General features: G+C 33.3%; 2 protein-coding genes across 3 annotated transcripts in view; one reads left to right on the forward strand and one right to left on the reverse strand.

The window, feature by feature from the left end:
- Positions 1–9,013, forward strand: part of LOC108739459 (endoplasmic reticulum junction formation protein lunapark-B) — a 15,322-nt gene extending 6,309 nt beyond the window's left edge. For both annotated transcript variants that reach the window (XM_025976904.1, XM_025976905.1), the window contains 2 exons: positions 5,702–6,082; positions 6,309–9,013. In XM_025976904.1, the coding sequence (XP_025832689.1) occupies positions 5,702–6,082; positions 6,309–6,922 (995 nt within the window). In that variant the 3' untranslated portion in view covers positions 6,923–9,013. The remainder of the gene's footprint in view (positions 1–5,701; positions 6,083–6,308) is intronic.
- On the reverse strand, positions 619–3,245 carry LOC108739454 (la-related protein 6). The gene has a single exon (XM_018473354.1). The coding sequence runs from the start codon at positions 2,739–2,741 to the stop codon at positions 1,353–1,355; it is 1,389 nt and encodes a 462-aa protein (XP_018328856.1). The 5' UTR covers positions 2,742–3,245; the 3' UTR covers positions 619–1,352.
- Positions 9,014–12,566: the final 3,553 nt, after the last annotated feature.

Here is a 12,566-nt window from a genome sequence, read left to right on the forward strand (position 1 = left end):
TGTCAGTACCGCTTCCATTTTATTTAAAGCTATCTCTAGGTCCTCCTTGCTAGATGCTAATACTGCTATATCATCTGCAAATCTAAGCATACTAATCTTTTGCCCTTGCACATCTATCCCTACAGTTGTACTGTCTTTAATGATGTTGATGGCGTCTTCGATGTATAGATTAAAAAGTAGCGGTGACAGTGTGCATCCCTGTCTAACTCCCTTCCTAATAGAATAATTAAACTGTAAAAATGTATCAACGTTTACGTAAATAGTTAGATATCGTCATATCTCAGTGAAATAAAGTTATAAAATTTATTTTATTTACAAGAAAGCTCACAATTAGCATCCACTTAGTATCCACCATAAACACGGCGAGTTTAATCTATTCTTGTTATTCAGTAATTAACTCATACTCAAAATTCTCGGTTTATTAACTGTAAAGATATTGCGATAAAAGTTTTAACTTTTTGCTTCGTTAAACATCAATTAATAAAAGTGCAGAATCACATTGTAATTTTTATTACAATATATAGATACAAAATAAATAAAGCTTAATAAATAAAGCTGTGTATAATACAGAAAAGTATGCAAAATAAAACACAAGAGTTTTATTTTTCTTACTTTCAATCCATTTCATTTAAATCCTTAAACGTACCCTAACTTAGGATTATTTTACTTATTCTACTCAACAACTAACAAATACTTCTCACAAAGGAAGGAAAACAAATAAGAATTGGTATAATAACCTCTCAATGACATAATAACTGTGAACAGGTCTTTTATCTAAAAATTCAAAAAACACTTTTAAATTTTTAGTAAAATAGAAAGTAACGGGAATGCGAATTTCAGTTTAGTCTACTCTGTTAATGGAACTAATTAACATGTATGTAGATCTGCCTTTTACGTTCGTCGCCGAAAAGAAAGGCTTTCTATGCGAAAGAAAGCAACTTATCCTATTAAGTGGACCATAGCGGAATCGCTTTTTCTAATGTTTAGCGTGGAGAAAGCGGAAACGGTGGATGCGCGATTAGGCGCATTATTCGATGGAAAGTTTTCGGTCCTGCCATTCATCAATACGAAAACCGTTGGTACAGATTTATTCATGTATACTTATGTAGTTATTTGAACCGATTGACCGCAGAATTTAGGTGAAAGTAACAAGATACATATGGTATGTTCAAGCACGTGCTTTCAGCCGATGTATGTAGGTCAGACAAGAGGCGTTGTACGGACTAGTGACGGTTCTTCGACTCCATATAATAACGCTACGATTACCTTTCGTTATTAACTGACGACCTGCCTCTGTTGTTGTTTCAATGAACTGATTCTTTTCGAAACAAAAAATGCTTCATGAAATGTTATTAGTTGCTGATTGGTTGCAACCGTGGTCGAAATCCCTTTGAACCATCAGGACCTTGCGGCATTCGTAAAATATTTTCTGGTAGGTGAAATTGAGCGCTGTTACTTCTCGATCTGGGTCCACTCGATTCGGAAGACTGGCTTGTCGTAGACATTCTCCTTTGAAAGAAAGCGTTGGTTGAACAGTCTGTGCTCGATAAGCTACTGTTGCTAAATCTTCTAGGAATGAAGAGGGCGGAGTCACTTGAATCTTTACTGCCGTAAGATTTTCTCCGGGTCATGTACATGAAGTGTGCTTCAGTACTGGATGCCGATAACCGTCTTTGTAACCATGCTGCTGGCTCGATGGTTCGTTGAGGAAAATTTCCCGATCCTCTTCGTATCTGGAGTCGAGGGTCGATTCTTATCCTGAAATCTTCAGCCTCGGAACTGCTCGGACAGGACGAAAAGAAATCTTTTTCTTTTGATTTAGTTTCTTTATCCTTTTTGTTATTCTTGTTGGATTTCTTCTTACGATCGGTGTTCGGAACACCGTTTAATTCGTAGACCTTCATCGGTTCTCCATGGGTTTCTTGCAGTTTCATGGCATTTCTCGCCGATTCTGAGTTAACAAATTCAACTAAAGCACATGTAAGTCCGTTGAGTGAAGGGTTCTTGTTAATGAATTGTCGGACGTCTGCGGGAATTGGGTTGCCCGGCCTCAGTACCCGGATTAAAGAGATTTCGCCGCACGATTTAAAAAGATCGGCAACGTTTTCTATAGTAACTTTATCCAAGGGCATGTGAACAGCAACGATGGTACGCGAAGGGGTGGTTTCATCGTACTGGGGAAGCGGGTCCTTTCTTCGAAGTTTTGTACCGGCTTCGTTTATCTCTAGTTTTGTGGAACGCGACAGTGCATGTGCTACAACCCTCCAGTCTTTCGTCAAATGTTTCACCCTCTTAAAACTAGATATGAGTTTGAGAGAAACGTACCCTTCCTTGTTTCTTTTCACATGTTTGAGCAAGAACGCGTCTTTTGTGATGTTCGAATCGGAAAAGTAAAACTCAACCTGGGCTACAATTTTGTCCGCCAATTCGTCTGAGGGCGGCGTGAAGGGTGGTTCGGTTATTTCGGGTGTAACTTCGCAGCCGGAATCTTTGCCGCCGCCATCGCGGGATCCGCTGTCCGAAGCACTGTCCGACATGTCGGCCATGTGGGCTCCTTCGTCCTCATTTTCTGCTGGATTTTCTTTATCTTCCTTGTGTTCGTCAAAAGAAAAGGAGACGTCACTATCCACTGATGAAATGCTGCCGCGATTTTCTAATATATTCGGCGTCGGAGATGACGGGAGCGTTAAGTCACCGACTTGGTCGGCGATCTCGGTTACTTCGTCTGTTGGTTCAGGCATTTTTGTTCTTCTTCTTCTTTAATAAAATAAGTACGTACTACTATCACAGTGAAATATTAATTGAAACGGAAGTCAGTCTTGTTTTTGTTTTTTTTTTTCAGTTTAGTCACTTAAACAGATATAGATACGTAATTATAAACTACCACTAGGAAGGCACTTGGTACAGCTATCACAATCAACGTTTCTGGTAACCAATTGTTGGCAGTTTGTGTTGGTAATCTTTATTTCTCCTCGTAATTGTTTCGCAAATGCGGGTCAGAGCGTTGAAGAAGAGATCAATGTACGTTTTAATAGTGTACACAGAAACAGTAAGTTCGCCAATGCCACGACACACCTGTCTTATGACCTAGCTTTCTTCTAACTGCGGCGCGTTATTTTGCCGACTGCTTTTATATGTGACTGTAGCACTGAGCACCTACCTATCGCGCGCGCTAATCAACAAACTACAACAGCCCCACTATTCGCTCATTAACAGGATCAGTAGTCTGATCAACAGCGGCTTCTCTTTACCTTTTGACGAGTCATGGTCGAGAACGTGACCTAGCTTAACAAGGATGAGCGCGCTGCTTGCCGGCCGGACTGTCGTGTCGTCTAATTGCAGACCTTCCTTAACTCAATCCTTCGACCTTGGTAACAGTACCCTACTATACGTGCAGCTACAGCCCTAATGACAAACAATAAAGACGAAAACTAAAACGCGTTTCGATATCGAAAGTATCATCCCCACGAGTAGTTACACATGCGAGGAACGCGTTTTTATGCGAAATTTTGGGTTTTATTGTTTTTATCATACTCTTGTCGAAAGTACGATGTTTTTTCCTTGATTTCAAGGACTAACGCCAAAAATTCCCCTTCCGGGCAATACATAGCATTATTTACTCCTAATTTTAAGTAGGAAAGGATCTGTCATCCCTGGTGTGGTTTGTACCCCCTTCTTAGGCGCTGTGGCAATTTCCACGCGGAAGATGTTAAAGTACGAGGGATGTTTCCAAAGTTCTGGGAATTGTACTATAAGTAAATATTTAGGCAATGTTATTGGTGCCAGATAAGTCTTGACATTTATGCAACTATCTAGTGCAATATTGTTCGGACTGATTTAGGTGTTCGCCGATATAAACGCATTTTCATAGCATTGTTTTTGTAACCATGGAAGAAGCAGCAAAATCTCAAAGAGCAATAATTTTCTTTTTGTGGGAAAAAAGTGTGAAAACATCAAAAATTATTTAGCGTCTTTGGTGAATCCAAAAGTACTGTTTACAGGTGGATCGATCGTTTTAAACCAGCAGAACATCACTAGAAGGCGATCCACATTGTGGGCGCCCAAGCACGTCGGTAAATGAAAACGTGGATTCCTTATTTCAATCCTGAGACCAAAAGTCAATCCAAAAATGGCGCAAACCTGAAGAAGGATCTCCACTGAAGGAGCGTGCAGTTTCGTCTGTTAGAAAGGTAATGCTTAATGGATTCTCGGATTGCGAAGGGATTATTATTATGGATTATCTGGCGAAAGGTACTACAATTAACGCAGAATGTTATTCGAATTTAATATCCGAACCACTGCGACAGGCACTTGTAAAAAAAAAACGGCCTGCAAAGTTGTACAAGCGTCAGTTATTATAACAGGTAATGCAGGACCACACACTGCAAGAAAAACGAAGGATGTATTGAATAATTTGCTTTCGCACCCACCATAATTTACCGGATCTTGTACCCAGAAATTGTCATCTGTTCCCAGATTTGAAAAAATCCTTACGAGGTGTTCGATTTGAAAATTTAACTGACATAAAACGTGCCATAAATAGGTGGATTGAGGAGACACCGAAAAAGTTCTTTGAGAAAAAAATTAGTTTATCGTTGGGATAAATGTATTCAATTAAATGGAGATTATGTTGAAAAACTACATTGTAATATTGACGAAAATTAACAACGTAATAAAAGTTATAGCTAAGTTCTTAGCTATAGAACTTTGAAAAAATAGCTCGTACTTTCCTAGGTCTAGGTAAATGTGTTAATGGGAATCTCTCTCCCTATTACTCAGCGATCGACAGTCCTAAAGTTACCATTTTGCAATATTGTGAGCAGATAGCGGTATGTTAGATGTTTGCCAGTTTTTCTGTTTAAAAAAATGTCTTGACCAAACTGACAGGATAGGAAAGAGTGGAGATACGTGTCCGACCAGTCTTAGGACTGACGACCCTATGATGATGACGATATTGAGTGTAATAAACTTGGTTCTTATTGGGTGTTCCACAACACCACACGGATTGTTTATTTAGTTCAGTTCTATAAAAATAGTGATGAGCGGAGTTGGTCGTGGTATTGGTCTCGAACGAACAAGATCAGAAGAAGACAAGAAACTGTACCACTCTTTGATAGATACTTCTTTCAAGTACTTTTTACTATTTTATTCGTCAATTTATATGCTGAAGGAAGGGTTAATTTATGTATTGGAGGGAGGGGTAGGTTCTCGAGTTNCACTTCTACTTTTTTTTATATTTGCTCAGGTAGATACCCTATTTTGGAAAGTATCTCTTCTACATTAGGTATTTATTAGGCTTACTACATATTTTTCTATTGTGTGAAGTTAATTCTGTAATTACTAATTAACAGGAAATAACAACTTAATCAAGAACTTTTGTGGATTTACCTTATTACATATTATGCTATATGTGTACATTGTCCCAACATTTGTAATATTTTAATTTTACTGCTATTTTCAAAAAAGTATTTTAATCTACACTAACAGTTAGATAGCAATCAAAAGCAGCATGTGAATCAATTCCTGTATTGCTTTGTATTAACTTATATAATATAAAAAAAAATGAAATGATGCTATAAAAATCGATAAAGTTGCTTCAGTTTTTAATAGCAAAACGATTTTCTTACGATTTTGCCATTTTAATAGTACGTTGCCTATATGTACTTTGATTTGAACTAATTACTGTTGTTTGATTTTGTAGGACTTCGTCAAAGAAATCTTCCAAAAGATGCTACACCAGCTGTCACTCCAGGAAAACCTTTGCAACCGTTTAAACAAACGGCTTCAAGAGGTTCTGCTCCTTCAATTTTCAGCACCCCTGTCATACGACCCAACATTTCTAGAACTTCGGTGCCTACACTGCCAAATCTCAATCCAAAACAAGGGCCCCCTTTTGCTGTGCCACCTCCTCAAACTCCGTCCAATGTTTTAGCTACCATTCCTCCCACACCAACGGCACCAACACCTAAAAGCATTTTACCCAGAGATAGATCGGTTTTTGACAAAATGGTCGATTACCTAGTGGGTGATGGACCTTCTAATCGTTATGCTCTTATTTGTCAGCACTGCTACAGCCACAATGGTAAATAGCTTATAAATGAGTAGTGAAATGTTTTCATAAAAAAAAAATCTTATATACAATATTTGATAGGTACAGACTAGAAACTATTCAACAACATTAAGACTTTCATGTTTTTAATATTTTCAAACTTAACTGAATGAAGTATTTATACTATTCGTGTTTTTTTTTTATAGAAGTAGGAAATAATCTGTTGTAAATAAATTGTAGTCAAATTTAATTTTAACAGGAATGGCACTTAAAGAAGAGGCCAAATACACATCTTTTCGTTGTTGTTATTGCTACGCTTTTAATCCCGCTCTTGTGAAAAAACCTCAAGCCCCCAAATTAGAATATGGTAGGTCATCTCCTATTACTTTGAGACGCCATTCAACATCCGAGTCGGATAAAAACGAATCGAGCGAAACCGAAGATGAAGAAATAAAAAAAGCAATAAAATCAAGCTCTCATAACCAAGGCACTGAATCCTCGGAAGGGGACGCGGGAAAAGATTTCGGGAATTTTTCTGAAATAGAAAGGAAATTTTCCGAAATTGAGTCAACTATAGCGGAAATAAAAAAGGCAGAGGTCGAATCTACAGACGAGGAGATTCTAAATGAAACTAATAGAAAGGAGTCGAATTTACCTGAGAATGAGCTCGCTTCTTTTGAATTTGTCAGTATTACTAATACAAATGAAGAAAGTCAGTCATTAATGAACTCAGAAGATAACAAGGAATCCCCGGATGAAAATAAGACAGAAATGAGAATCGAAAATAGTGAAAACATAAAACAGGAACATGACAATGCAAACCAAAAATACGAGGAGGCTAGTACATCTCTTTGTCCTACTAATGAAGACTGATCTAAAGATTAGCAGTTAACTTTTCACGCCGTTTCCATTACAAATATCGATTATATATTTTCTTAATTTATTTTTGTTTTTATTTTAGTTATGTCTTGCTGTACAAGACGTACAGGATGGCCAATATATATTTGGAGTTTATGTTGCTAAGAACATTACTAAAACCAAGTAACGGCACATTTTTTAGTTTAAATTTGAAGATAGATGAGTATGAAAATATTTCATTTTCTTTTGGATTCTATAAATTAAAAAGAAAAGCAATAAATTATTTTTTATTTATGTAATTATTGTATTTGTACTATTGATCTACTTTTACATATTGAAGTCAATTTTGTCAAAGAGTTGTTATAAAACTAATATTGAATCAATTTTAAGTTAAAAACTGCCAGTGTTTTGAAATGTCATCTGTGTTGCGCCACCCTGTACAATATTAATTGCAAATTGGTATATTATTTGTTATTCCTTTTTTTTTTTCAAACCAATGCTGTTCCTTTTGAATGTAAAATTACATCATTTCATAAAGAAGTGCCAAAAAGTCTGGTCAACATATGTAAATATTCGTTAAATAATTTTAGAAATGTCACTAAGCGATGACGATATTTGATAAAAATTGACTATTGTACGAGACACTGTCTTCCTGAAAAGAAACTGTAAAAATACAAAATATACACTATTACTAGATAATGAATACTGACTCGTAAAAACTATTGCTTTTCAGTTATTTATTTTTTTTGCGCAATTTCTGATTGTTAATTATTTATTTTCCATCACATTACTAATCCAAAAAAATATTTCTTACATTTATATTCTTTATACTCACAACACGTACAATAATGCTAATTGTACAACAATACAATGGCACTATGTTTATACCAGTTTCCTTAGATTTTATTATATTGTTGTTTATTCGCATTTATATATAAAGGAAACTACTAAATGGAGTGACCTGTAGGACTTAAGTAGCTTATAGTAGATTGAATTATACTTTAACCTGAATATTGTGCACTTAATAGTGAGGACATGGGCTAATTGTTCGAGCTCCTTAAATACATAGCATATGACTAGGATCCTTTACTGTTTTGAACATTACCTACACAAAACATATGCCAGGTCAATCTTAGTAGTTTCCTTTTGAGTAATTTTTGAAATAATAATTATGGAAAGATTCAACATTGAATACACACATAGTGAAGTAGTAAAGACAATGAAACAATAAATAATATACAGTTATATCAGTCAGACCTAAACAATACTTATATTAGTTTGAAAACTTTTGTGTTATTTGCCCCTGTGGATATTTAATTATTGTAGTGAGCACCTACTCTGTTAACGTACTGGTAAGAGAAGTGCTTTTTTTAACGTACTAAAAATGTAATGTGAATGAATCTTATAGTGGATTAATATTGCATAAAAAAAAACGTTGTACATATAAAATAATTGTACACAATAGTCAAAGGCTTGAAGTATTAATAGCGAAATTTTTCAGATTGGTAAAAACAGTTTGTAAAACAATAAATAAATAATTATTGGCTATGGATTTTATGAAAAGTTAATTATATATATGTATATATTATGTATACAGGGTGGCCACAAAACATGATTGAGGGAACTTGAAAAAATAATAGTGCCTTTGTAAATGAGAACATATTTATCAAAATTTGGATGCTGCATGAGAAAAGACTGTATATGTATAAGTTGAACTGATTATTTTATTATTTATTGTTTTTCTGTGATGAAAACGAAATTCACATGTGATCACCCTGTGTACCATTGGAAGAACTGCATAATTTATTAATTACATTTATTAAATACACAATTGATTATATACTGGTATCTACCAATGACCAAAATGTTCTCTAATTGGTTTGTTGAATACATTTGCATATGTTAATTTAAGAAAAAGTGTCTCTGTTGTGTATAAGTATGGCAAACGAAGCCCTCTTATAGTTCAACATAGTATATTAATAGTGCTAATTATAGTGTTTAAAGATTACTTTCATGTGTGGAAGTATATCGATTTCAATCAGGATCGAAGGAGGTGCCTTTCTCTGTTTTTATACCATCTTGCTGTTAATAAATGCTTTAAATAAGTTTCAGACTTTTTAAGCGATAAAATAAGATTGAGCATAATAACAATATCTTGTAAAAAAATATTTTAGGAACATATATATATTTTGAGACATTTTTAATCGTTTCCTTATTGCGATTTAACAACGAAAGTGGTGTTAAAACAGTCTTAATTAGAAATAAATGAGGAATCGTAATTATTATTCACAACGAAATATATGTGCTGTTTTTATAAGAATCTTCGCCTTTAACCTGCATTTAAATTTTATTTTTTAATTAAAAATACTAAATTTTTAAAATCTATAAGGGACATTTTCAAAACGTATTCATAAAAATTTCGGGGAAATTTAAAATTACTTTTTTTGAATGAATTTTTTATTATAGTTTTCTGTTTTCAGTCAACGATAAAAATAAAACTATATCTTCGTATATGTAATTGAAGCTAATGATGAATAGATGTCGCCACTATTATGAATTTAATCAATTTTTGTAAGGATAAAAATCCTTTAATGATATATTGATACATCAGTTAATACGAATCAATACCACCGTGGCCTTTTTTGGTAGTAATTAGAAGATTCATTAAAATATTAACATTAATAAAATCAATGTAGCAACAAAATAGTTTTTTTTTTTAATGTTAAAAATGCTTCATTATTCTGTTTATGAATAAACATTTATATATGTTAACTAACTTTTTTAATTAGGTGCCAATTGCTACGTAACATAAAATGCATAGTAATGAACCGTTAGAAACACGTATTTATTTAAGGATATACCCATGATATAAGTAGTTCATTTCTCTTTTCCAAGCGACTGCACATGCAATGTCAAGCGCAAACTGTAGAAGAACGTTGAACTTGGCTTTGCAATGAAAGTTAATAAATAAATGCGGTATTTGGAGGCATTATTGCCATTGCCGCTGTTAAGTATTGAATTGAAACGTCTACGTCGTTCACATAGCATACAGGATGGCAAAGGAGAAAGTTAAATAGGAGTCCAGATTACTAGGTTAAATTAGTTGAGACTTTTACTTAAGTTAATATATGTATTTGTAAAGTCACCAACATATTTACTAGATACGAAATAGGAATTTCAAAGACATGGAAAGCCAAATTTAATAAAAATAAAATCAAAGAAACTTGCAAAAGAATAAGGGATAAGTTGCAGATAATTTTTTGCAAGTTTATTACAATTCTTTTTACGAACCATTTTAACTTTTTGGATACTCTTTATTTGTATACTGGCACAGCACATTCTTAATTAGCGTTTAATTAGTGGGTGCATAATTTGACATATTATAATAGTTGCATAATAAATAAGGACTAAGAAATATTGCACTTAAGTGTTCCTTATTACGCCCCTGATTGTCTAACTCTTATCTACTTAAGTAACATTGGGTTACCATTGACTTGAGCTCGGTAATTGTTTATGGTTACACACATGTCAGTTATTAAAATATTTTATATCAACGGGACTATTTTTACGATTGGAATTATTTATTATTATAAAGGATTTGAAGTGTTAGTTTAGATAATTCGTAAGTGTTAGTGAAAAAGGATAATGCGTGAGATTACCTTATGGATTATTATCTGTTAATTTGTACAGAAGAAGAAAATCAGGTAAGAAGAAGGATCAGTTTCACCAGTTTGCATCGAAAGGTTTGAAAATCAGTTTAGTATAATGTGTATACCTAGATTTGTATCATACATAATGTATGAGCGTTAAAAACAACTTTTTCGTAAATGCAGCACAATTTTGTAAACACTTATTAGATAAGATATAAGGTCTAAAAATAAATGTCTGAATTGATGATAACAATTATTATCAATTATGGGCATTTTTTTGCAATCATCTTGTGTCCTTTATCTAATTTTAATTATAAATTAATTTCAGTTTTCTTTTATAGCGGTGAATAGCACATGTCACTTGATTGATTTTTTTTTAAATAAAACACAAAAAACGAACGTTTAAGTAATTCATACTTAGCATTATTAACGCATTTGTGTTTTTGCTTTGTCTTGGAATTGGTTATTGACATGTAATGTTAAAAGCAAATTAACAATATAATCGCAACAATTAAAAAATTCCAGTTAAACTCACTTCTAATCATGATAACGATATTTTTTTAAACAGTTTTTATTCGATGACGGTACTTACATTAAAAGCGTGCAGAATTTTGTCCTTGACTGTGTAGTGACCGAGAAATGTTGACGACGTAAACTTTCACAAAAAGATTAATAAATATATTGTAATAGAACATCTGTGTAGTTAATACAAGTGTGTATTTTACGATTATTAGGAGCGAACACAAGCCTTTAACAACAAGTAGTAAAAATAGGCTATTTTGAAATAAGTTGTTTGCTACAGTCTTTGATAGGAAGTTAAAATCAGTAAAAACCATCAGAATTAATTTCATCTCTTGTTATTTATTGAAAATGTTTATTCATGCATTTTGTTTTTTTGTATAATATACTTGTAGGTAATATATTCATACATTAAAATTTTAAAATACAAATTTAAACTATTATTTATGATTTAATTTGAAAAATGTCAAAATATCACCTGACCACAATTGAAAAATGTTTAAATAAAAACGAAAACCCTGGACTAAGAATGTGATCATATTTTATAATTGTCTTCCGCTGCTTTTTTTTTCTTTGTTAGACACTGTGATTAAAAAGGTATTTGAGTCATAATTTTGATTAGGTGAAAACAAATGCATAAATAATCTCAGGTATGTACTTAGTTTTACAAAAACTTTCCATGATCAAAGTAATCTTTAATAATGCGACAAACAATTACTTTTTTGCGTATTAGCCAAAATACTATTGCGTTTCCAATAGTGATAAATCGTTCAGATAATCCAAACTAATACATTTACAAAATTTCCAGTTTCAAAACATCTTAATGTGGAATCTTACACAATATTAAACGATAAAAACATGCAAAATTACCGAGATAAGTTTTATTAGTTTGAATTGCTCAATTTCAGCGGATTCAAAAAGTCCAATACATTGCATTCTTTCCAGATCATTTCTGTACGACAAGAATCTGTCCTTATAATTTAATAAATTCTAATTTCTTCAAATTTAAACAATTTGTTCATGTTACCGAGTACTACTACATTTTTCGTTGATTTATGAATAATCGCAATGATACCTGTATACAGGTAAGGCAAATCATTCACCGAGCATAAACATTACACATTTTCTTGTTGACATATTTCAGCCTCGTCTATCTGAAAATATCACCTGCTTTTCTAAAAACCATCCGAAACTAACCGAACCTCCAAAATCATTTGAACAAAGTGCAACATTGTATTTATTGTACTTTATTTATATTAATGAAAGCTGACTGAAGGTATTTGCATGTATTACAATATCCCTGTGTTAGGTTATTAATTCACCATTAGTGTGTAGTTTATAGAATAATTCATCATCATAAGGTCGTTAGTCCTAAGACTGGTTGAACACGTACCTCCACTCTTTCCTATCCTGAGCTAAACTTCGCATTTCCCTAAAACTAGAACAGCCCACATCCTTAACTATTTGCGAACAGTAATCTAATCTAGGTC

This window comes from Agrilus planipennis, unplaced genomic scaffold (assembly GCF_000699045.2).
Source record: "Agrilus planipennis isolate EAB-ADULT unplaced genomic scaffold, Apla_2.0 scaffold208, whole genome shotgun sequence".
Taxonomy (NCBI): Eukaryota; Metazoa; Arthropoda; class Insecta; order Coleoptera; family Buprestidae; genus Agrilus; species Agrilus planipennis.